The following is a 26,173-nucleotide window of genomic DNA, read 5'->3' on the forward strand; positions in this document are numbered from 1 at the left end:
GGCCAAATTCTAATCCTATAAGATCTGCAAATTAAAAAAAAACAACAACAACAACAAAAAAAAAAACCTAGAGCTGTCTTTAAATATTTCATTTCATGCTATAATGGTTTTGTTTTCTGTTGTTCTACATGATTAAAACATAAATATATGATGGATGAAAATTAATCATCTTTATCCTCAATAGCATTAAACTGTTTTATCTAGTATATGTCTTTCATGTCTGCCCAGTCATTTCTTTCACCTTAATAAGTGGTCATGTTCCTTGGCATTTATGATCTTCTCTTTTGTAAAGCAGAGTTGACATTTTAAACTGAAAAGTAGGGAGAAAGTTGAGATGAGCATAAATGTCATTGTGCCCATATCTTTTTCCTGTCTTGCCTCTGTAGGAAAAACATTGCAAGAAGAGCAGATTGAAAGGGTAATGTGGCATAAGCTTTGGTACAGGCACACTGAAGATAGCGTCTTTCCAGAGTGTTCTCCCATACAGGGTGGTGTCACATGACAACCTCTCTACGCTCCATGCCTGCCAGTGTGGCTTTTTTTTTATAGAGAAAAGTAACACAAACATTTAATTGGAGCCAAAATGAATTTTAAATGTCTTCAATCTCCCCTGAAAGATATAGTCAATAAAAGAAAAAGATAGTGGTTGTGAAAAGAAGGAGAATAACTTATTGTGCTAAGGAAATTACTTTTCTTTTTTCTTTTTTTTTTTTTTTATCCTAACTATGGAAATGCTAAATCCTATCTGGCAGGCATCCTGCCTTTAATATGTATATTCAACTCTAAAAGACTCCTGGCTCCAGGCGAATTACATACAGGCAAGCCACAAAACCTGTGAGAAATACTCAAGGCAGGACTTCAAATATTATCCAAAGCCCATAAATTCCCTGATAATGTGGGAAGTTTTATAGAAACTTAAAAATATATGAAACTCCATATTCCCAACTCCACAAAAGCAGGCAGAAATAGAGAACTCCATTGTAGAGGAGTTCATTTCTTCATGTTTTTAAATTAAAGAGTATGATTGCTTTGGAGCAGCCTTAATATCTAGTCTAGGCATGGAAGTTTCCTCAGCAGAAAACAGAGTAAGGAATAATAAAGGTTACTGAGGGACCAATAGACAAATGTTTAATTTGCATTCTTGAACAGACAGACTATTAAAAAATAACACAACTTGCTTTTAAATGTAAATTTAAAAAACCTTGGATGGTTTTAAATTTGAAACATATTTACTGATAGGCATGAAACATAAAACATAAAATGGGAAAACTTTTGTGCTTTACTTAGGATGGTACAGCCATTCAGTGGAAATAAAAGAAATTTGGGGTCCCTTTCAACCTAGTTTCCTGTGAGGTTTGTTGACTAATTTAAACTCAGGTTTAAATGATTCAGGTCATTAGAAGAAAAGCTTTAGTAACAGACTGTCAAAGAAGATGATGCTATTAATTATGTACCAAATACACAGAATCTAGTATCACTTAGACAACTCTTTTAAGTCAGTAAGTACTTTATTCTTAAAGTTGAGTTGTTTTAAATACGTTCCTTTGCGCTCAGCGCCTCTTATGTTTCCTTTTAGAAATCCCTTTTGCCTTCCTTGCCGCACAACCTTTACCCTAAGTACAACTTCAGCAGCACTAACCCATTTGCTGACTCTCTGCAGTTCAACGCTGACAAGGTTGGATAATGCCCATTGTCTTGACATTGCCTTTTGAAAATGTTTTGTTCTTTCTTACTACTGTGCCTTGTCCCACCTCACCATTTATTATATATGTTGTGGAAAACAAACAACTGTTGTATTTGGAGTGGGCATGCAAATCCTTTCTTAAGTGCACTGTCCTGCCACAGAATGTTTATTTTTATAGTGGAAGTCAAATGGCCCTTCTGAAAGGAAGGGAGATCATGAGTCCAGTGTTTTTCCTGAAGTTTGGTAGATTTAAATTTTCTGACACTTTAATTTTTATTAGTTACCAAAAGGTATCACTACTCTCACACGTAAATTCTTCAAAGCCTTGTATATGTTTAAAACTTTTTCAGACTTTAACAAGATGGTCATGAAAGCTCTTCCTTAAGTTAATCACTGCAAATAATTGTGTACGTGAATGTGCAGGAGTCTGCTGAATATTCTTAAAGTGCATCTGTATAAAACCCTCCATCAGGAAACATAGCTCTTTCTATGCTCCTAAATCTGTCCTTGAATATTCTCCTATTCTGATGAAATTATAACACCAAAATTGAAACAAAAATTTACAAGAATTTATATACCATAATTTAATCATGGAAATGAAGAAAGCTGTCAACAATTTTTTAAGGAAACATTTTATGAATATTCATCAGATCTTCATGTTTTTGTGATATGGATAAGCAAAGATGCTGTATCTGAATGAATATGTTTTCTGTTACTATAGGAATTACAGAATTCAAGTAGAGTTATCTTCCATTGTTCCCCAACTAACCCTTTTGCTCCCACACCATTTAAGGTTTGTCTCAAAGTGAATTTTTGTGTAAGTAGGTGTGTTACAGTGTGCAGTACATGTGTGTTTTACTTAGTGGCATGGAGTGATTGCAACTGCACTTGGCCTTTTTGCCAAAGAAGGATAAATGATCTTTGTTAAAGACCAATATTTTCCCAAATAAATTTTAAGAAGTGTCACTAACAAATTGATTATATGATCTTGGTAAAACAAGGGTGTTAGGGGTGATAAAATAGAAGACTTCTAATTGTCCCTCAAGTCAATGCAGATAGTATTAGTTTTCTGATTCATTAGTGAGGTTAGAGTACCATTTTAGTTTACTCACAGTTAGGAGTATGTTTTACCTAAGATCCTGAAGGATTCTACAGATAAACAAATTTTGTTTCTTTGTTCTTAAGCAAAATAACAGTTAAAAATTATGCAGCAAATAAAATGTACATCCATAGATTTGTTAAATTATGGGATGTTCAAATAGATTGTTTCACTTTTTAAAAATGAAATGGACTTAATGTATGCTTGCTAAATAACAACTTTCTGTTGTTACGTAGAAATAAATGTTGTTTGAAACTAGGAAAATTTCTGAAGTACATCTCTCTCTCTCTAGTAATATTTTTAAATGAGCAGATCAAATGATCTTTTGTTTGCTCATTTTCATTTGTACATTGTTAATTTGAAAGATTTATGGCAGAGGTCTTGGGAAGATAACAGGGATTTCATTTGTACTAGTATCTTTTATCTGTTTGGCCAATGATGTGTTGACTGATCATTGTATGTAGCAAATTATATAACAACAACAACAAAAAAATTTGCCTTAAAGTCTCTATAAACCAGACCTCTCCAGAAAAATGAATGCTTTTTGAGTCATTGAAGAAAGATCTTATTCAGTGTCATGTAGTGTTAGGTATATTTTATGGTATTCTGAGTCATGGCCCCATTAATAATTCCTAAGTTTTTGTACATTTGGTGTGTTCTTATTAGAAGTAGGTTTAAAAAAAGAAAAAACATGGTTTCCTAAATTACACCTATAAAAGAAAGAAAGTTTTTTTATGCAGAAAAAAGTACAGGAAAGAAGAGTAAAAAAAAAAAACAAAAACAGGTTGAAGGCATCAGCGACAGGGTCTTACAAGGACTAGCAGTTTAGTCAGGTTTTTCTGACGTTTGAGTCAGGCACTGCCTTACCATAGAAATTGGAGGAGACAGCATAGTATAATACAAAGTGCATTGGATCAAGAATTAAGCAAAAGGAAGTCTAGTTAGGACTGTGTAACTTTGAACAAAATTTTTCTCTTCTTGCGGCCTCAGTTTCAAAAGCATTATTTATCTTACAAATGAATAAAGTGAATTCAGTGGCTCAAAGACAATTCAAACTCTTACATTCTGTTTGGTAATCTCTAATTTAAGAACCAGATCATACCAAACCCCATTTCTTTTGATAGGACCGATGGTCCTAAGTGACAGTAAGTATGCCACATGTGGACTTTTTATGAAGTACTCTGTTTTCGTTTTTGCCTAAGCTATTTTGGCAAGAGAAATACAATGCTATCCCTTAAAATCACATTCCTCAGATATGAGTCCCTGTCCTATATGCTAACATTGACTGGTACTCTGGTAGAGGAACCTGCATGTGGAATGCTGTTTTTCATGGATTTCTTGAGGGCCCTTTGAAGACAGGATTCAGGTATTAATTATGATAACTGTTGAATGAAAATGTATTTTTCAACAGGGAAAGTTTGTATAATTTTCTATCTTAGGTCATTTAAGCCTTCAAATTGAATTCATTCACTTATAATAGCAAATAACAGTTTACTGAAATTATTTTTTTCTGTATATTTAAACTTTACCTGAATCCTCTCTAACATTAATAAATGTATTTTGAGCTTTTCATTATTTGGTGGATATTTTAAGGCCATTTTGTTTTCACATTATACTTATGTCTTTTCCTTAAGGTTTTCTTCCTCAGACTGCACATACCCACTGATTCTTCTTGTTCCCACAGGCACCCAGTCAGTCAGAGTCAGAGCCAGAGAAGGCTCCATTGTGTGAGGCTCCTCCACCCTCTCCTTCAGCATTTGCAGAAATGGGCAGTGATTATGCACAGTCATCTGAAACCAAAATCTCAGAAGATATGGACAAAGAGGATGAGTTTGGTTACAGCTGGAGTAAGTTGTCATTTGTGATGCATTTAATTATAAGAGGTACTAAAAAGCTTTTTTTTTCCTGAAGACTTATGCCTTGTATGAACAAGTATGTTTCGGCTTTATGATAGACATTGCAGTTCTTAGTCAGAAAAAAAAAATGTGTTGTTTGTTTTTCTTGAATACAACATACATTCCTGAGGCATGAAGTTATGTTCTTCCTTTCCTTTAAATGTGCATCCCCCAAAACCCCTTTGCTCCTCATATGAGAATTAATGAGGACAGGATATGCCAGATCAGCCCACCCTGTGATCTTGAACCAATATTACACTTCATTCGGTCTCAGATTCCTCATTGTAAAATCTGGCAGCTGTTGATATTATACTCTGAATTTCTGGTACTTTTTGTACTAGGTTGTAACATAGTATAATTGTTGAGATCAAAACTTTGGAGATTTGATGAGCATTTTTTCAAAGTCAGATGTATTAGGATCCATAGGGTATCTCTCTTTTTTAAGAAAAATTTGCAGAGAAAGATTAAAAATTCATCCAAAAGTTATGAATGTGTCATTTTGTTAAAAAGTTTCATTTTAAAAAATATCTACTAATTCCCTTATTTAAGAAAGCCACAGTACCAGAATGTACTCAGAGAAAAATATGTACCAGAATGTTTCAGTTTTCTATTATCGCACCACTCTAAAATTTAATGACTTAAACGAAAATATATTATTAATCTGTAGTATGGAGGTTGACTGGGCTCCGCGGGGCTAGACTTCCAAGAGGACTCACTTGTGCATTTGGCTGTTAGTACTGGCTACTGACTGGTCACTAATCTGGACCTTGCAGTACCTAAGTGTGGCCCTGCCCTCTCAGATTAAAGGGGGCAGAAAATAAATTCCATCTCTTAAAGATGTACAGTGGGAGATATAAATGGTCTCACCTAATTAGGACCTGTCTCAAGGCTGAGGCAAGTATAGTCAATTTGTTCTGGCCTAATGGCTCGGTGTAATAAGATAACCCATTTCTTTCATTCTGGTTGTGCACACTGAGCAACTGCCCAACATGATGTAATACATAATGTAATATTCAGTGTAGATTTTCCTGTGGAAGAGAAGCTCCCACTGATTAGTCAACACAATTGTTCTGGATGCATTAGTACTTTTCGGCTTTCCAAATAATAAAGTAAATTTCAGGTTTAATTGTGGCTTTTGAGAGTTTGTAAATGTGAATCATTTCTCTTGGGCCTGAGGTGAACTGTTTAATCAGACATTATGTTCTTTGTACACTTCATGCAAATAAATTCTTCAAAGTTTGAGTACTTCAGGAAACCAGTTCTGATGTTCAGGCAGCCCATCTATTTAGCTTTTTACATTTTGATTCAAATAATTCCCTCTTGTGATAAAAGTAAATAACCTTACATAGTAAAGCATTACTAAGAATTATGTGAATTAACTTTAAATACATATGGTGTTGTTGTTGTATGCAGAAAATATTAGAGAGCGTTATGGAACCCTAACAGGAGAACTGCATATGATTGAGCTGGAGAAAGGTCGTAGTGGTTTGGGTCTAAGTCTTGCTGGGAACAAAGACCGAACCAGAATGAGTGTCTTTGTAGTGGGGATTGATCCAAATGGAGCAGCAGGGAAAGATGGTCGACTACAGATTGCAGATGAACTTCTAGAGGTAAGTTCTGGTGGACAACTTTGAATGTACTCTTGCTATATAAGAGCAATGTAATCTTCTCTTTCCATAAAATCACCCAGACCTCATGGTGACTGAGAAAACTATCACCGGCCTAATAAAATAGATGCATTGCCTCAAATTTGGCTGTAAACCAAATCTCTACTCAGTAGAGTCTGTGTTCCTATTAACTTCCATTAAAAGGTCATGACTGTGTAGCACCAGAAACAATCTTTACCCCAAGACAGTAATAAAAATCACACTTCAAAAACATTTTTTTTTTTGTGTGTGTATGCATTGCATTTTTATTAGGAGTATTTGAAAAGCCAAATAATCATTCCCCAGTAATGACACTGACCCACTGGACATTCTGGAAGTTGAATCCCTAATGGGAGAAGTGATGGGGTGAGATGAGGCAGGGGCCAAGGTTAAGGCTAAAGAATGAAAGCAGTAACTCAGCCTGCCAAACAAAATAAATTTGTGGAGCATACTTTATGGCATTTAGAATTTTATTTGCTTGTGTTGTTTGCCCTTGTTGCCTAAAGGCAGGACCCAGGTGTCTTCGTACAGCCTTTCTACAATTCCTTGTGCTTAATGTGTTTCCCCGTTGGCTTAGTAAGCTCATGCAGCGCTAGGTCAACAATTAGATGACAAGAAGCTTAGGCACAATCTGTAGCCTATATCTTCAATCTCCCTAGATTCGCTTTTCTCAGAGGCCTATTCCCAGGACTTGAGTCTTGGGACCAACTGGAACACACGACAGTGGGGAGGCTTACCAGAATGGTCTTTGCAAGTCACAGGGCCCTTGCTTTATAGAGCATGTTGGAATCCCAGTGCCTGCTAGGAATTGGCTATCTACTCTCCTTCAGTTGTTCCAAATGGTGCTTCTACCAGCAATCAATGGATATCAGATTTCGTGCCTATTACTTGAATGTTGGCTTTAACCATGAGCTTTTCTTTATTCACCATCCAAAGTCATGTGTATGTTCTATGGAGGAAAAAACATGTAATATTTTGAAGAAAGAAAGAAATGTGCTTTTTATTAGCTAGATAAGATGATAAAATCTTATGAAATTGAAATTTGAGACTTCACTAATGATGCTTATTTTTCATAGATCAATGGTCAAATTTTATATGGAAGAAGTCATCAAAATGCCTCATCAATAATTAAATGTGCCCCTTCTAAAGTAAAAATAATTTTTATCAGGTGAGCATTTTCTTTTGCTGGTTTACTAAACTTTTTTGGGGGGAGGGTAGAATTTCAACTCGGAGTTCTTTTGAATGAAAGTAAAACATATATGATTGACTGTTGTAGTTCCAAGTCTTTATGGTTAGAGAATTTTTCCTAATAATCTGACTTCAAGTAAGAAAATGAAAATAATATCATTATGGGGATATAATAGGCTGATTCTTTTTTCCTTTTAGAAATAAAGAGGCAGTGAGTCAGATGGCTGTATGTCCTGGAAATACAGTAGAATCTTTGCCTTCTACCTCAGAGAATCTTCAAAATAAGGAGGTATTATTTGGAACTTGTGTTTGTTTCTCTGGAAAGATTGATTGATATGCCCTCTTATTAACTCAGCTAACAATTATAGAAAATGCACTGCAGTATCAAAGATAGATGCATTATAGCTTCATATAATGAGTTTATATGTGAATTGTAACCCAGTACATTGTGTTTCTGGCTTACTAAATATGGATACTCACGTAAATAAGCACACTACTTATGTGAAGGCTACCAGTAGAATCTACATAGGCAGCAGTGTGAGCCAGAGAAGAGGTGTCAATTCTGCTTCTAGGAAGAGAGTGAGAATAAAACTTTATAGAGGAGTTACTCTTGAAGTGTATGTTGCAAGGTTTGGGTGCAAAAACATTGCAGACAGAGGGCATGAAGTAAGGAATGGCATGGAAGCACTGGCTCATGCCAGAAATTGGAAACTGCAGAGCATTACTGAGCAGTGTAGGGCAGAGAATGGGGAGTGGTAAGGAAAAGAGCCTGATAAAGGACACAGGGCCAGATCATGGTGAGCATCCTGACAGAATACTGTAGGCTGACTTTGTGAGAAAGTATGGAACTCAAACAAATATTGGAACTCGAACAAAAAAAGTGACTGAATATTTATCCAATAAATATTTTCTGAATATTCTGCCTCATTGGGCTGGGTATATTATGCTGGTGAATAAAAGGATGTATAAGGCTTTCAGATATCTGATTTGATATCTGACTTGGTGAGGCTTGAATTGTCAAAAATAGAAAATAAAGAAAAAAGGAGTATATATTTGCCAAACTATCCACATTCTATTGGAAGCAGCTTAAAAATTCAGTGCCTGTTGGGAAGTCATATAGAAGTGTACCTTAGGACATTGGTCTAGAGTTTACAGATGAATCCCCATAGATACAAATTTGGTATTTGTGGACCAGGAAGACAAAGCACTTGCCTATAGAGAATGTTAGAGTACAGAAGGCCAAAGGCAGACTCATGTAATATGAACAAAAAGGAGAAAGACTGAACAGGGAGATCAGGGAGAAGGAAAAAGAACTAGAAGGGCATGTTGCACAGCACTGAGGAGGCATGTTTCAAGGAGAAGGGCACGTTTCAAAACCTTGGATGCTGCAGAGGCGCCCAGTAAGAACATGACAGAAAGTGCCTTGGATTTGCTAACTTGGAGATTATTGGGAAAGCAGTGAGGAAAGGAAAAAGCAAATAATGACAAACAGATTAAGGAAAGAGGACAGTGGCTAGAGGGTAACAAAGTGTTCAAAAAGCTTTTTATTGGTAATTTTGTTTTGATTTGGGAAAGTTTTGAATATATATGTAAGATGAATTCAAGGAGGTAATAGAAAGTGAAATGCTAAAAATTGGAGAAACCTTGGTGATTATCAGTGGGAGAAGGTATGGAAACAGAAACCCTCTTCTCTGAATGAATATATAACCAGAGGGCTTATTTGTACATAGGATAAATGATGTATCCTAGCTGCTCTTGATGTTGAACTGAGTCTCATCATTACTTAAGATGGTTATAGAGGGGAAATTTTTATTTTCATATTAATAGTACTAAATATGTCCCTTAAGAAAAAGGGGTGTTTCATTAATTCTCAGGTAAAACATTTAATAATATCTAAATTCACATGATAACTAAGGCAGGAAGAATAGTGAGTAGTGCCCTGTTGGTGCTCTGAGTGTCTGTGAGTTCTACTTGGGATGGCTGAGCTACTGTTAGAAGTCTTTATGGAGTCAGTCCGCAGACTCTGGAGCCACACAGTCATTCTGTGTGTCAGAGCAGTTGCTGATCAGTTACATCTCCTAAGTACTTTAAGAGAATGGAATGTTCATAAATTCCATAAGATGTTAAAATAGTAATAATGAATTGTAATATATGAGGTAATTTTGACTAAGATCCCTTATATTAAAAAATTGTGTAACATTTAGTTGCCTTTTTTGCCATTTCTTTTTCTGTCAGGTGGAACCAAATGTTGCTATTTCTGATACAGTTGTGGACCTCAGTTCATTTAAAAATGTGCACCATCTGGAGCTTCCCAAGGTAAATCTGCTTTGAATGGGAATGAAATGATGTGATGACCCTCATATCTGTGTTCCAATTCACTGATTCTCAAAAGTGTTGTCTCTAGACCAGCAGCATCGGCATCACTTGGAAGTGCAGATGCTCCGGCCCACCCAGGTACTTGCTGAATAAGAAACACTAGGGGTGGGCCAGAATAAACACAGGGTCATATGTGTTTTAATAATCCTTCATGGTGATTCTAATACCCAATAAAAATTGAGAACCACTATGTTTATTAATACTTTATTCCAAGGTATGAAATTCATGATCTCTCGTTTGATTCATTTACCAAGGTTCTACTGGGGGGATATAAAAATGAAGAAATAGAAGTTATGTAGTCTTTGTCCTTTATAAAACTTGAAAGCTCAAATAGGTAGAATTTTTGCTGATAGGCATCAGTAAAATATTTGCTTTCAAATAGTTCAATGACTAGGATCTACTTTTCAAAAGAGGTTTGTTGAGCAGAAACCTATGAATGCTTTCAGGAGCTGCAGGCTCATGCTGGAAAGCAAATGTGCAGCAGGTGAACTAGAGGATAAGCAGAAAGAGCAGTGAGGAACTTAGTGGGAAGAAAGAGATAGACTGGGAGAGCAGGTTGTTTACAGGAAATGCTACCCTACAGATAGAAGTGGAGTGGTACATACACTGCTCTCTAGCCGAGAGCTACTATAGCATGATGCTCAGGACCTGGGCTTCAGATTCATTCTGTTTGAGTTGAACCCTTGCTTCATTAGTTATATACTTTACATATTTTATGATCTTTCTTTGCCTCAGTTTCCTCCCCTTGAAGTTGAAGATGATAATAGTACCTTTATCTTAGGTTAATGTGACGAATAAATGAGTTGCTTATAAAATAGCATAATCCATGGCACCTAGTCAGATTATGTTTGAAAAATGACTATATTGATTTGGTTTTGTTTTTATAATGCAATAACCTGGCAGAAAAATGGGTTGCTCTTGTCTTATAATAAAGGTATAAGGGAATTTTTTATTGTGGATCATCTTGTTTTATTTGGAGGGAAAAGAAGTGATGTCTTTAAAGCCTTTGTCCATACAGTGCAATAAGGATTCCTCATTCTGTTGCCATTGAAGGGGGATTTTTTCCAATCTCATACTGATTTCAGGGCTTAGTTTTTTTAAAATCCTGGAATCATGAGTTTATAGTATTTAACTAGTGCGATAATTTACCTACTATTAATTATGAAATATTTGAACATATGCTGAATTATTTATAATGATTTTCTAATTTTTGTTTATGTTTATCTCTTGAAAAGTCTAAAATAAGATATTTTTTACATATATTTTTTCATGGCATTGATATTAATTTATTAACCTAAAGCTTAGTATATCCTGTTATTGTATAATGAGTACCCAGGAAGTATTGGTGGAATGAACTTGTTAGATAAATGAGGAGCAGAATGCTGTTGTGGTTGGAAGCACAAACATAAAGCCAGATCACCTGTATTAGAGCTCTGGATTCACCACTTAGTGATACTCTGATCTAGGTCATAGTTCTTAATCTGTACATGGTGTCTCCTCTCAAATGGGAATAGTAATTGTATTTACCTTATAGAGTTATATTGAGAATTAAATATATATATTGTGAAAATTAAATATATACATATTTATATATAGTGTCTAGAACCTGACATACATGTAAAAGTGTTGCCTTTTATTATTATCATTATAATTATTAGGAAAGAATCATATGGCCAAGAGAAGATTGTACTGCTTCTTGACATTGGTTTTCTCTGATGCTTTCTTTTTCTGAATTAGGCCACCTGTTTGATGTATTCCATACATGTTCACATTATTTCAGTCCCCTGCTCAGAACTTTTCAGCAGCATCCATTGTCCAACTGATAAACTGAAATTTTTTGGCCTAGCATTTAGCCTAGCAGCAAGAGAGACAGAAACCTAATCTGTCAGAAATCCTCTCACATATTATGTGATCTAAGACAAATCACTTAATCACATTTGTCCTCACTTTTTTCTTCTGTAAATACAGCCACCCATATCATAAAGTTATTGTGAGAGTAGATGAGATAATGAGCAAGAGTCCTTCATTGCAAAATATAAACTTGGGCTCTGCCTTAGCCTCCTGCTGATGATGTATTCATGGATGTCTGTTGATAATGTGCACATGCCTGTCTGAATTAGTTGCTGTATATTAAAAAATTCAGGACCTTTGAAAATATCAGTGTTTTGCCCACAGAAAGCTTCCATTTATATGTAGATTTTAGATAGATTCAAGTTTCAGGTCACTGGAATATTTATTGATAGAAACCAAAGTAAGGGGAATATTCATGACTTTTAAAAAATCAACTACACAGAAGCAGTTAATCATGATTTTTAATGACTTAAAGTGTGGGTTTTGTAGTTACTTAAGCTCTCTGGGCTATATGCAAGCAATTTCTTTGTGCCTCACTTTCCTTATCTGTAAGATGAAGAAAATATTTTTTTATTAGGGATATTATTGTAAGGATTAAATGAAAAATGTACATACCACAATGGAAGCTATTATAATTATTTTTAAACCATGAGGTTCAGAGTAGCCCACAGAATGTGTCCTTGAATACTTCCTCTGAGGAAACATTGCTAAAAATGATGTCAAGTGAACAGTCACATTAATCCTAAACTCTTTAACTTTATTATGAAATGACATGGAAATAAAACTCAGTTAAGCAGATGGGAGACTTAACCAGCCTTCTAACACACATGCCTCATCTGAAATTCTTTATCATAGCTGCTATTCTGTATATTTTTAATGCTTAATTATTTGAAAAGATGCTTCAGAGGTAATGTCACATGTTCATTGTCACTTACTCCTTTGCAACCCTGTGGGTTTGCTGTTATACTTAACCTCTGGTATACTACCTCCAGATCTGATTTTTTTTTTTTTAACCATTTAAATTTGTAGTGTAGTCCCATCTACCCTGTGGATTCCTTATAGGAATCCTCTATGTAAGTCATACTAATTTAAATGAAGAACTCATGAAGAAAAATTTAAGAATTTATTCTTCCTTGCTTTTGTTTATATCATTTGGACTGTCCTTCTGCTTTTTTTCTCCTTGTCTAAATCCTACATATACTGAAGACCCAGCTTAAGCCTCACCTCTCCTTTTAAAATAATCTTTCAATGTATAACTAATTAGAACAAATAAAAACAAATAATTAATTAAATTAAATAAAAATCTTTCAATATTCTGACATATATAATGCTTACTATTAATGTCTCTGTGTATGTGTCCCTTAATCATGTATGGCCCAAGAGCGGGTCTTTTGTGGAAAGCTTCCATGTGGTGTCTTTTCTATACATCCCAAATGCACACATGTTGAGAGAAGAAACTTTCATACTTTCTCTCCCAGACCATAGCTCACACTGAGTAAGAGGGATGGGTGTATTGAAGAATGAGTGAATGCTACTCTTGCAACAGGGAGGAAATACTGAGATCAGGAGAGTCAGAAAGAGAAGATTTTTGCATCATCTAAAAATTGCAGTTATAGTACTGGTTGTTTCTAGTTCTGTTTCAGAAATTCTCTCAACAAATTTATTATCTTTTTATCCTTTTACTTTTTGAAAATAGTAAAATGGAAGTTCAAACAAAAAGTTCTTATATATATAATCTAAATACTCAGTGGCTGAGTGATATGCTAATTCAGTTTATCAGAAAACATATTTTATTAAAGATTTATTTTTATCACAGTTTATTCCAAAAATGTACTATACATCAAAGGAGGTAGTAACCTTCTAAGATTGTCAGAGATTTTTTCATATTCATACTTGTGTGTGTGTGTGTGTGTGGTGAAAACGTCCAAATGCGGTTAAGTTTTTCTTTTGAATTTTAGCAAATCTTTCACCTTCCATATAATCCTCTAATAATAACAATAGTTTAGCTTTATCCCACTTTTAATTATTATTTTAATTCTTTTCTAGCTATTTAGTTTATATAGTTTTTCTTCATAAATACACTGTTTGGTAGTATTTTTATTATTTTATTTGTTTTTATTAGTTATACATGTCCGTAGAATGTATTTTGACATACATATATGGAGTATAACTTCTCATTCTTCTTGTTGTACATGATATGGCATTACATTGATCATGTAATCATATGTGCAAGTAGAATAGTATTTTAATAACTAGCTCAGAACTTTTATCTCAGGTCTTTTATTGCTAAGGAATATATATGCTTATGTATTTGTGTTCTCACACACATACACACACACACACACACCCCATTCTGGGAGAAGTAATGTGGAAAGTTGAGCAGTTATTTAAGAAATTGCATACTCACACCCTGCGATACTGCCTTACATTTTTTTTTCTGACACCAATAAATTTTAGATGTGTATATGCTTAATTATTTTTGTAGTATACTAAGTTGGATTGGAGCATAGTATACATGTAGATGTGTGACTTATTGTTCCTTTTAGGACTCCCTCTGTTGCAAATAGTAATAATAACCACAAAAGCTTTCTCTCCATCAGTCTTAATCAAAAAACAGGATTTATGAACTCAAGTAATTGGTTAACAAACAGTCTTCAAAGATAGTTGGTACTGGGCTCAGTGGTTCAAGGGCAAGATATCTCTCTCTTTCTCTCTCTCTCTCTCTGCACAGCCATGCACAGTGGCAGCTTGATGCCAAGGGTCAGTCTTCCTCGTAGTGTTAGTATGACTGGCAACCACAGTTAGGGATGTGTACAACCTCTTTACATATGGTTGGGTAAATGGGGAGAAGAATGGCTGCTCCAGTATTCTGAGCAAAAGAGCCAAGATTCATCCTAAATGAACCAGTCTAGTTCATATGTTTACCCTTCTGACAGCAACAGTGGCTATGGGAATAAAATTATACAGATAAGTCTTTCAAACCCTGTCCTTGGAGCTACTTACACTTTGCTACAAAAGGAATTGCTACAAAACTTAATAAACTTTAAACACAGCACTTGCTGTCTCACAGTTTCTGTGGGTCCAAAATTTGGGACCGAAACTGGTGTTCTGGGTTAGAATTTCTTGTGTGATTGCCAGGTAATGCTGCAGTTGTCTGAAGGTTTGGGGCTGTGCATCACTTCTAATGTGATTTCCTTGAATGACTGTTGGCAAGAGGATTTATCTCCTCTTCATGGATGTTGTAGTTTGAATATCCTTCAAAAGCTCCTATGTTAATGCAGGCATATTCAGAGTTGAAATGATTCGATTATAAGAGCCATAACATAACCAGTCCCTTCTGGGTTTAATGGACTAATTGGACTAACCTGATGGTAATTATAGGCAGATGGGGCATGGCTAGAGGACTTAGGTTACTAGGGTGTGTCCCAGAATGGTTCATCTTTCCTGTGGTCCAGTCTTCTCTTTCTGTTTCCTGGCTGCTGTATCCTGAATTATTTTCCTCTGCTACACTCTTCTGCCGTGATGCTATGCCTCACGGTGGGCTCAGAGCAACGGAGTTGGCCACTCATGAACTGAAACCTCTGACAATGTGAGCTCAAAAGAAACTTTTTCTTCTCCAAATTGTTCTTGTTGGTATTTTGGCCACAGTGCAAAAAGTTGAATAACACAATGGGGTTGTTTGGATATCCTCTTGAAGAGGCAGTGGTCTTGTGCAGGACAAGCAATCTTAGAGAAGAAGCACCCTGGTGCCTCTTTGGACCTGTGTGTGAAATTGTACACCATTACTTCTATTCTCTTTTCTTTGTTAGACTCAAGTCATTAAGTCCAGCTCATACTTTTAGACTCACTGTCTTCAAGGGAGGAGTATCAAAGAATTTATGTCCATGTTATAAAACTACCACCTGAAACTAGAGGGAAGAGAAACGGAGTGAGGAGAGGAAAGATAGAAGTCAGCAAGAGAGGGGTAAGGGGTGGAGGGGAGACAGTAGTCAGGGATGGTTGGAGTGGGTGGACGGACTGGGTATTTTAATGAAGGTCTGCTAGCTTTTACAAAAGGGTAAGATGGGAATGGATGTTAGACAGCCCTTTGTAAAGTATCAGCAAGTGCCTATTATACAATAAAGTACTTTTCTAGCTAAGTGGCAGTTACTACTATTATTTTTTTATAAGAAAATTTAGATTTTTTTTCTCTGTGAGAAAATTGAGGGTTAGAGATGTTAAGTGGCATATCTGAATTTCTGCAGTGAGGCGGAAGGTAAATTAGAAGCTAGAGTAGTCCTCTCTGCCTTACACATACATGAGTAATTGTGTGGAGGGAGGTGGTGGAGAGGGATACTTGTGACAGTCTGAAATACATCCAGCATTAAGAGTCTGCCTCAGAAAAACTATAATGTTGATCATCTTTAAAATGATGGTGAAACCTTACCTTGATATCAGAGCCAAAAGTATCTCTGAAGGCAAAATGGGCTAATGTGTGTATATTTCAGATAAACTGTCACAAGTTCCCTTTTCTCTATTTCACTTTTTGTGAATTTTTCCTGGATGAAAACTATAATGCAAAAGGTTATTACCTCTGGCCAGAATGAAAATTCAAAACTCTGTTTTAATTTTATTAAAATAAACATTAAAGAAAGGTAAAGGCCACTATTATTGAACATTTGGTTTTGATAAAAGAAAATATGGAAAATATAGACCATGTAGCTCTCCAGCCTTGGCAGGTTTTCAGGGCATGTCTTTGGCCTCAGAAGCATTGTCACTCTGCAGCAAATCAAAACTCTCTTCTGTAGAGAAACAATTCTGGGTGCTCCATTCCAGAAAGGGCAGAGCACATAGCACTAATTGCATCTCTCTTTGAAAGTAAGAAAGGTGGCAGAAAAGAGTAGAAGAAGCCAGACTTGATTGTTATTTCTCAGATCCAGAGGAAAAAGAGAGGAAGCCAGGGTACTTCGGTGGGTTTTGAGTGATTTATTCAGTCAGCCAGTTACACAAGACTAAATCTGCAAGTGTTGAATGTTTTGGTTTAAATTATGGAATGCATTTCTACTCTTAGCATATTTTGCTGAAGTTTCTAAATATGTTGGACATAGGAGAGGAATGAAATCACTTGACTGTTTTAGTAGAGGAGAATTTTTTTTTCCCATTAGAAATTTCAAAGTTTGCTTTAAAAAAAATAATAATAATAGATTTCTAATAGTAGAATTCAGAAGAACTTTTAATTGCTTTGTTAGCCCTGGGTGGAAGATTATTTTTAGCCGTTGTAGATACATACCTTCTTCTTTTCTTGTATAAGGTTAATCTATTTCAAGTCTCCTGCATGTTCTTTTCACTTCTAGGATCAAGGTGGACTGGGCATTGCCATCAGTGAAGAAGATACGCTCAGTGGAGTCATCGTGAAGAGTTTAACAGAGCAGGGAGTAGCAGCCAAGGTTAGGCTTGACCTTTCTCACCGTCACAAAGTGGTGGAAAAGGGAATTACTTTTGAAAAATCATTAATAATCTTTCACATTTCCATTTAGGATGGACGACTCAAAGTTGGAGATCAGATCTTGGCTGTAGATGATGAAGTTGTTATTGGCTATCCAGTTGAAAAGGTATTTTAAAGAAAAAGAAGAGTTTCACTAAGGGTCTTCAATTTCTGTTTTCCAATCAAGTTGATGTTAAGATGTTCACTATTTCCTGATTGCAAATTCAGTATTCTCAGGGAATTTTAATAAATGTCATAGGGATACTTGAAACTCCTAAATAATGACTAACTTCATGTTAGGACCAAAGGAATCATTTTCTCATGAATTTTTACTGTCCAGACTTTCTACTATACAAATTGCTTTATAAACAGACTTTAAAAACTCAGCCCTTAAATATATTACTGTTATTAGAATTGAACAGTACTGTGTATCTGAGCTTTCTCTTCAAAAGTGATCGTAATACTTATTTGGAGTTTCATTTGAGGGCATTTGGGTATAAGTGCTAGAAGCAATGCTTTGTTTACCCTGAGATCTTTTTCTTCTTTATGGTGAAGGAGAACCATGTAACTGAGTATGTTTCTGTTTCTACATTGGCCAGCAAGAAGCTTAAAGTCATATTTTTTAAAAAAATTCAGTTTTAATGGTTGTATAAATTGGATCCTTTAACCCATAAATTTATGTTTTTACTTTCCATTTGCCTTGAGTTTTCTGATTCATGGTTTTCCTATCCTGTTTTTAATATTTTACTAAAAGTCCATGTGTAAACTATTTTAGATTCTCTGTATAATCAGGAAGTGAGTTAAATATTCCATATATATTCTAAGGTTGTAGGGATTCAGAAAAATGGATGAGAGTAATTGAAAGTTGAAAAGCTCTCTACTTATATAAGGATAAATCTGGTCAGAACTAAGAGTGGAAATTAACCACTCTTTAATCAATATTAGGCATTTGGAGAAATCAGAGAAAAACTAGAACCATTTCTTTTTTAGCTTCTCAAGTCCTGATAAGGAATCTTTTGCTTCTGTCTCTTCTCTCAAAGATAGAATTATATTCCAGTAATCATAGTGACTTGCATTTGTGTAAATCTGATAATTTGTTTTTGAATTTTGTTTTTCCTCCACACCAATATCCTGACAGTTTATTGGCCTTCTGAAGACAGCAAAAACAACAGTAAAACTGACCATTCATGCTGATAATCCAGATTTCCAGTCTGTTTCTCCATCAGCCAGTGCAGCCAATGGAGAAAAAAAGAACAGTTCTCAGTCTCCTGTCACCCCACAGACTGGCTCCCCTGAACTGGAACCTGAGTCCATTCGAAGTAAGGGCTGATTTCTACCCTGCATGTGCAGCAAACTCAGCAGAGTCCTTGCCTGGGAATCAGCTGCCTGCCTGCATCTTATTGTTTAATGGTCTTAGGAGACCCCTTTGGTAAGAGGGTGGTTAAAGAGAAGGGCTTCCAAAGGAAGAGTCCTATACTGTCATGTAGGAGATGTGTGTGCTGTGCCCTAGTCAGCCCTGGTATCTTAGGAAACCCACCCTCCTATTCCAGCCTCAATCAGCTTCTTCCTCTCTAAAACAAAGGAATCCTTTCTTTGTTCTTCAGAAATCTCTTGCTGAGAGTATCTGTGAGTCCAAATATCTAACTAAATGTATTAGAAATACCATTTTCTAGATTTTTTTTTATACTAGGAAAGTAATTTAACTTCTCTAAACTTCAGTTAATCTATAGAGTGGATATTCAGAGTTACAGTTGCACAGATAGAATCAACACTGCCACTAATAAGAAACTTAAAAATGCTAGTTATTTATTACCACATGCAATGTAAATTGAGTTCTGTGGCTGGTGTGTATTAGACAATCATGTCAAATTAGATGAAACATATGTATGTGGATTGGTGTGTCATTAAACTGCCAGACGAGTATATAGAGGGAAATTATTCCCTTTGGTTACTTTTTGGAAAAATCATACTAGAATCATTTCAAGCTCTGCAGTAAATTTTGATTTAAAAACATTGGTTTATTTTTCAACTTAGGAGGATATCTTGGCCTACAAACTGAAACATTCAGTTCTTCTGACAGGTTTTTAAGGAAATGCTGGTTTAAAACATTCATAATATAGTTAGACAAAAAGTCTTAAAGTAATACATCTCTGATGAAAGTAATCCTGTATTTAGAAAGTAATTCTGGGTAATTTGCTGAAGTGTTAAAAGATTTTATGGAAATTTTTTCATTTTTTTCAGTTTTATGTTGGTCCCTAAATAGCATTGTCTATAAAAATATGAAATTCTAAATGAAAACTTAACATAAAAGAAAATATCTTACACCTGTTCATACCATTTCAGAAACAAGAAAATAGTCTGTTTCTGATTTCCTAAAAAGAGAACATCTTGCCTAAAGCATACGCTTCTCTACTGAGTGTCCTTGCTTTCCCAAACATGCTATTGCTATGTGTTCTTTGTTGTATCATAAAACATATGATACAGTATGAAGACTCATAAAGCAAGGTGTGGAATTATATTCTTGTTTTTATATTATATTCTTATGTATTGAGTTCTGACCTCTGCATTAGGATTTGGTATCAGAGTTTAGAAAACACCAATGAGACACCACAATGAAAACTACAAATGCTTATGTGTACATGTATGCATATGTGCTGTGCGTATGTGTTCAGAAGTGATTACATAAGAAGAGATGCTTAGGAGAAGAAGAGGAAATCAAAAAAGTAAAAAGAGCAGGCACCATGACCAAGATTAGTGATGTGTTTTGTTGTCTAAGTACAGAATAGCAAGTGATAATTAAAATAATTAAACAAATAATTTTTTACCTACCATCCAAATTAACAATGATTACCTAGTCATGTTTGTTTAACATTTTTAAATATAAGATAACTAAAAGATTGAAGGCAAAATTAAAGAATTCTCCTTTTTCCCCCAGTCCTGGACCTGTTTCCCTGCTCCATCCCAAAGACAACCTGTGTCGAATTTCTTATACATATTTTCTAGTTCATTTTTAATTTTTATTTTATTTCACTTTTAATTTATTGTTAGGTACAAGCAGATCATCAACACCAGCAATCTTTGCTTCTGATCCTGCAACCTGCCCCATTATCCCTGGTTGTGAAACAACAATTGAGATTTCCAAAGGGCGAACAGGGCTGGGTCTGAGCATCGTTGGGGGTTCTGACACATTGCTGGTGAGTGCCCATCCAGAGTGCTTCAGCCATGCAGGCAGCCTCCAGACAGCCTCAAGATACTCCAGGGAGATTCCTATCAGTTAATTATATGAATTATTAATCACTTATTGTTATTTTCATTTATAGGGCAAATATTCAGTTAGGTACTAGGACCATTACTTTGAGTATTGATCACTACTGACTCAGTAAGATTGTGTTACACTTGTTACTGTGACCTTTAGTTTTCAGAATGTCTTACTAGTACTTGAAATAACTTAATTTCCTTTTTATTAATATCCAGGTTGGTTTAGTCCTATATTGAGAGGAGTTTGAAAAACTGGATGCTTTGTAGACAGAATTTCCTAAATGTCAAAAATACTTTCAGAATCATTTTGTTTGTGGATAGAAACAATAATATTTCCTTACTATATTTAAGTATGATTTATATGTTTTATGATTTTTCCTACTTCTCTATAATTGGAAAAACTAAACTTTTTTGAGACTTTTTGCAAAAAATATGCTATTACATATTTCCTAGAATGATGCTATTTGGCTCACATATAAACCTAGTGAGTATATAAATCCCTGTGGCTATCAGGAAAGTACGCTGTGTTTGGACTTTATTTCTTCTCACCATTCAAAGGGAGAATGGGATAAAGCATACTATGTTGTATTTGGATCCTTAGGGCGCCATTATTATCCATGAAGTTTATGAAGAAGGAGCAGCATGTAAAGATGGAAGACTCTGGGCTGGAGATCAGATTTTAGAGGTACAGACTGCTTATTTTTGATCTTCAAAAATAACAGAGAAAGTCAGTGAGAGGGTATGTGTTTCTTTGCTGCTTTCTTTCTCTCCTCTGCCCTCCTACCTCCCTTCCCTTCTTCACTTAATTCCCCCAGTTCCTCCTAGTCAATGTCCCATATCTGTTTAGGTGAATGGCATTGACTTGAGAAAGGCCACACATGATGAAGCGATCAACGTCCTGAGACAGACGCCGCAAAGAGTGCGCCTGACACTCTACAGAGATGAGACCCCCTACAAAGAGGAGGACGTGTGTGATGCCCTCACTATTGAGCTTCAGAAGAAGCCGGGGAAAGGCCTGGGATTAAGTATTGTTGGTAAAAGGTGTGCCTTTGGATTTGATTACAACAACAGTAGAATTTTATCAATAGTTCATGTTCTGCAAGTAGCTGTCATTGGCCCACTTACAGTGAAAGCATAGAATGATACTGGTTTTGAACATTTAAATCAGGGTATTGGGGGATTTTGAATATGCTCAACAAAAAGCCATTTGGTGTTTTTGTGTACTTGCTATGTGTCAGGAAATACCTTACATTCTGAGGAACAAAGTTAAATAAGACATGGTTTCTAACCTCAAAAATTAACAGTTTGGCGAACAAGAATTAAAAATATTCTTATAGCAAATCAATCTGTTGAGGAATTAGAGAGACACATTATGGGGGAGCTGTGGAAGCAGAGGAGAAAGGAACCAAGAGAAGTGGATTAGGGAAATGTTCCATGAAGAGAGGTGCCTGCACTGAGGCTGAGAGTGATTGAGATGATAGTTGGTCTGCTGAAGGGACTGGAGGATCATACAGGGAGAAAGATCTGAATGACACGAGCATGCCATCAGCACAGGACAGAAAGCATGAAGCAGGGGATGGGTGCAGGCAGATCAGTGAGTGCACGTGATTAGTTTAATATTTATTGGTATGTTTTAAAATATTTATATTAAGTCATAGTAACATTAAGTTCCATAAGTATTTTTTTTCCTTTTAGTATTATAAGCTCATTGGGATCAGAAAATACCAGGTAATGAAACAAATGAAGTTAGTGTTCAGTTAAAAGAAACTGAATTACTATCACCATTTTTCAGGCCTCAGATCTCTAGTTTCAAAGTAGGGTTTTTCTTTTTTCCCCCAACTGAGTCAAAAATTTATGAAAATGTGCCCTTTACATCAGAATATCCTTTGGAAATGGGCGTATCAAAATGCCTACCTGGTTCTGCAGGGACATTTCAATTCAGAAATAAAAGGATATTTATTCCAGTTTGTTTTTTAAGAGACAACTAATGATTTCTTTAATACACAGAAAGAAAGTATCATATTATTGAAATTTCAGTAGGAATGTGTCTGAAAAATTAGACATTATTTTTGGGAAAACAATATCAGTTGTGTAGCTGTTCTGAAACACTGTGAGCTTAGCATTCACATGGGGACCAGGCTACCACAACATGTGGGGTCACCAGGGCACTATAAAAAGCTCCAGCAACATATCCTGTTTACATTAGGAAGAGCACACAAAGATTACCTAATCCAATACCCTAATTCTGAAGATGTGAAACTAGAATCAGAAGGTAGAGTGCTTTGTTTGAGTCAGATCCCTGGAAGAACAAGTGATATATCCCATCTTTCACTATGCATTTCTGTTTACATTTACTTTTGTATCTTAATGGGAAGTTTGGGGATTTGTTTTGTTTTGTTATTACTTTTTTGATTTCATTTAGTGTTTATTTTTCTATAAAAGGATTGGAATAAGATTTATGTTTGCTCATTTTGGAAAAATCTATCTTATGTCTAAGTAAGCTGTAATGATTCAAAGTAAAATATATTGCAGTAATAGTAGTTAAGTTTGTGTAACAAATGGTTTTAGTTTAAGATACACATGTGTTATTTATTTCCAACAATGTTAATAGTATTGATGATAACAGCAATGTGTTTTCATAGCCACAAGTCAATATCCATTTAAGGATTCATAATGGTGTGGAAAGAACAATAGATGTAACATCTGAAGACTGGCTCTTTATTCCTGTTTTTACCATTTACTAGCTGTGTGGCCCATAAAATGAGAAGAATAGTATCCCCTCCTCTTTACAGTATGTAATTGATGAACAATAAATCTGCTTATAAAAGATCTGCTCAATCTCTGAAATACTGTAAAACATATGCCATTATTTAATACATGTTGCCCCAGCATTGCTCAAAACAATAAAACCCTTAAAAATAGGCGTGAATTTTTCATTTTTAAAAAAAGTTAGCTTTCCATTAAATAAACATTGCATTTCAGTTGAGGAAAAGTAATAATGTTGAAATTCAAAATGGTTTGCAGAAACGATACTGGAGTATTTGTGTCAGATATCGTCAAAGGAGGCATCGCAGATGCTGATGGAAGACTGATGCAGGGTGACCAGATATTAATGGTGAATGGAGAAGATGTTCGCAATGCCACCCAGGAAGCTGTAGCTGCATTGCTAAAGGTATAAATCCGATGCCAAAAATAAGTGTGTATAAGAGCAAAAAGAAAGAGAATTTAAACTTCAGCTACAATAGTTTAGTCACTTATCTAAAGTATCATCTCAAGTAAAACATTTTTCCTACTTCTTTATAATTGGAAAAAATAAACTTCTTTGAGACTTTTTGCAAAAAATATGCTATTACATATTTTCAGTGACAGCTGTGTATTATGTTGTTCTGTATTTATTTAGTGGTATTAGGATTCATGAACTGAGTATCTGAAATTTTAGTAAATCTTTCTAAGATGAATATTGTGTAAATTCTTGCTTAAAACAAAACACATATTCAGACACAAAAGTCTCAATCTTTGCACCTCCATCTTTGTTTCTGGATTATTTCTTACAGCTTCTGATTTAGATACAGATTTAGACACATCTCAGACACAGAGGTGATCTTTTTTTTTCTGTTTTCTTTTTTGTTTATTTAACTATGGATACTATTTTAAACGTCTGTTATCCTTTTTTCTTAGTATAATTAATATATATATCGCTACAGTCAAAGCAGCCAAAAATGTCTTTGTTTATTTATTTATATGTGTTGCTAAGGATCGAACCCAGTGCCTCACATATGCAAGGCAAGTGCTCTGACACTGAGCCACAACCCCAGCCCCACAGAGGTGCTTTTTAAAAAGTTTTTTGGCTGAACTGCCCAATGTGGGGATCACCAGAGGTGAGATGGGTATCCATGGCACCTCTGGAGATCATATTTTCTAGGCTTTCCTGTCCCCAGCTCTTCTTTAACCCCTATTTTGGCATAGCAGTGTCAACATCTTTATGAAGGATAATGAATAATGTGACAAAAAATGTGGCAGAAAGATTTTATTATTTATGAGCATTAGAATATAATGTTTTGTCTAAATCCTATTCTGACTCAAAACTATTGAACTATTTGAAAGTTGGTATTTAAAATCAGGTTTGGGTGAGCCAACCTTATATAGTGAAAAATAATTTAATGCAGTTTCACCTGGCAGTACTTTCACTGGGAATTATTCAGTTTGTTGGAAGGACCCCATCCCTAGGTATCATTCTAAATTTAAGTACATTTCGAATTATGAAATAGATTCCTCCAAAGAAAGTTCAAGAAGGATCATTTTCCTATTGAAAAGGCAGAACGAGCTCATTTTAAAAAATAATTGTAAAGTACAGAATAATCACTTAAAAATACATTTCTTAGGACTATAGACATATTTCTTATTAGGGTATATTCCAGTTTTTAGGGAGGATATATATTCCTATAAATGGGCAATGCTTATCTTTTTGTTCTCCTTTACCTTGTGTGGTTTTTAACCTGAAGAAGTATAATTCAACATTGACTAGAAAACCATTTCCATCAGTGCCTATGCCTTGGGTACATCTTGCTGTGAGTCCACGTGGCAGCTCTGCCATGGTGGACTGGGCATCATGGAGGGATGTTCCAGGCGAGGCTCTTATTTTTGGCCTCTATGATTTGGATAGGATTGTGAATATGAATGTGGATATAAAGTCAGCCATTAACAAAACATTAAAACCTGTCATTTATTGAAGTTTTTTAAACATCAAGAATTCTTTAAGGAGGAACAGTTTTCCTCTGGAGATAAAAATATGTTGGCTCTGTAGCACTGATATGTCTCTGAATAGAAAGTATCCATAAAACATAAATAATTTTAATATCAATGCAGCCAACCATTGTAACAACCTGTATGGTTGAGAACCTTAAATATTTGTATACTATAATGTTCATGCTGCTGTTTGTTATTTTGATTGGTTAATTCTTCATTTAAAGACCTTACTCATATAACTTACAATATGGAAAAATTTAAGCACATAAAGTTCATCAGAGTATTATTTGTAATAATAAGAAAATTGGAAGTAACATAGTTGACAAAAAACTACATCAACTTTGGCATGTATTTTAAAGATGCATAACAAATGTGTCTATTTATAGTGATCTTTCTGACAACTATATTAACATAAAAATGTAATCAGTGAAGATAAAACAAAAAACAATTGTGGTTTACAATATCAATACAGTTATGTAAGATGAAATCTTATAAATTTTTAACAACAATTATGAGGTAATTATTGAAATTAACTTTTTCCTCATTTCTCTTTCCAATTTTTTCTAATGAGAATTAATTGCTTTTATAATGGAAAGATTACCTTAAATTTTTTACAATAATCAAAACCTTTGGACTTTGAAAGAGCTGTGTTATAGGTAGATGAAAGAGTTATAACACTGCATAGTGAATAATAAATGCATGAACTTGTTAACTTCTGCATTTATGTAAGCTGAAAATACAAGTAGTTCCCAAGAAAAGTTTGGTAAGTTTGGGGCTAAAAACAAAACAAAACGATGAACCAATAAAACAAATAAAAATCAACTGATGGCTATTTCAGGTTAAGTTTTGACTTCTCAAGCTTCCCTTGGTAGCACATCAGCAGCATAACAATGTCAGTGCCTCCTCTTTATGCCTACTCTTAGACACTGTCATAAGCACTGTACATGGATTACTTAACAACTTATT

General features: G+C 35.0%; 1 protein-coding gene across 14 annotated transcripts in view; it reads left to right on the plus strand.

The window, feature by feature from the left end:
• Mpdz (multiple PDZ domain crumbs cell polarity complex component) overlaps positions 1–26,173 on the plus strand; it is a 158,144-nt gene that overhangs the window by 119,659 nt on the left and 12,312 nt on the right. For 6 of the 14 annotated variants that reach the window (XM_076845974.2, XM_076845978.2, XM_076845977.2 and 3 more), the window contains 12 exons: positions 4,468–4,630; positions 6,092–6,288; positions 7,401–7,492; positions 7,711–7,801; positions 9,748–9,828; positions 17,073–17,165; positions 17,256–17,330; positions 18,342–18,522; positions 20,252–20,397; positions 21,063–21,146; positions 21,309–21,502; positions 23,486–23,633. In XM_076845974.2, coding sequence (XP_076702089.2) covers positions 4,468–4,630; positions 6,092–6,288; positions 7,401–7,492; positions 7,711–7,801; positions 9,748–9,828; positions 17,073–17,165; positions 17,256–17,330; positions 18,342–18,522; positions 20,252–20,397; positions 21,063–21,146; positions 21,309–21,502; positions 23,486–23,633 — 1,545 coding nt within the window. Of the gene's footprint in view, positions 1–1,576; positions 1,676–2,405; positions 2,478–4,467; positions 4,631–6,091; positions 6,289–7,400; positions 7,493–7,710; positions 7,802–9,747; positions 9,829–17,072; positions 17,166–17,255; positions 17,331–18,341; positions 18,523–20,251; positions 20,398–21,062; positions 21,147–21,308; positions 21,503–23,485; positions 23,634–26,173 lie in introns of all 14 variants that reach the window. The other 8 variants (XM_076845967.2, XM_076845972.2, XM_076845969.2 and 5 more) reach the window with 2 other exon arrangements.

Source organism: Callospermophilus lateralis, chromosome 2 (genome assembly GCF_048772815.1).
Source record: "Callospermophilus lateralis isolate mCalLat2 chromosome 2, mCalLat2.hap1, whole genome shotgun sequence".
NCBI lineage: Eukaryota > Metazoa > Chordata > Mammalia > Rodentia > Sciuridae > Callospermophilus > Callospermophilus lateralis.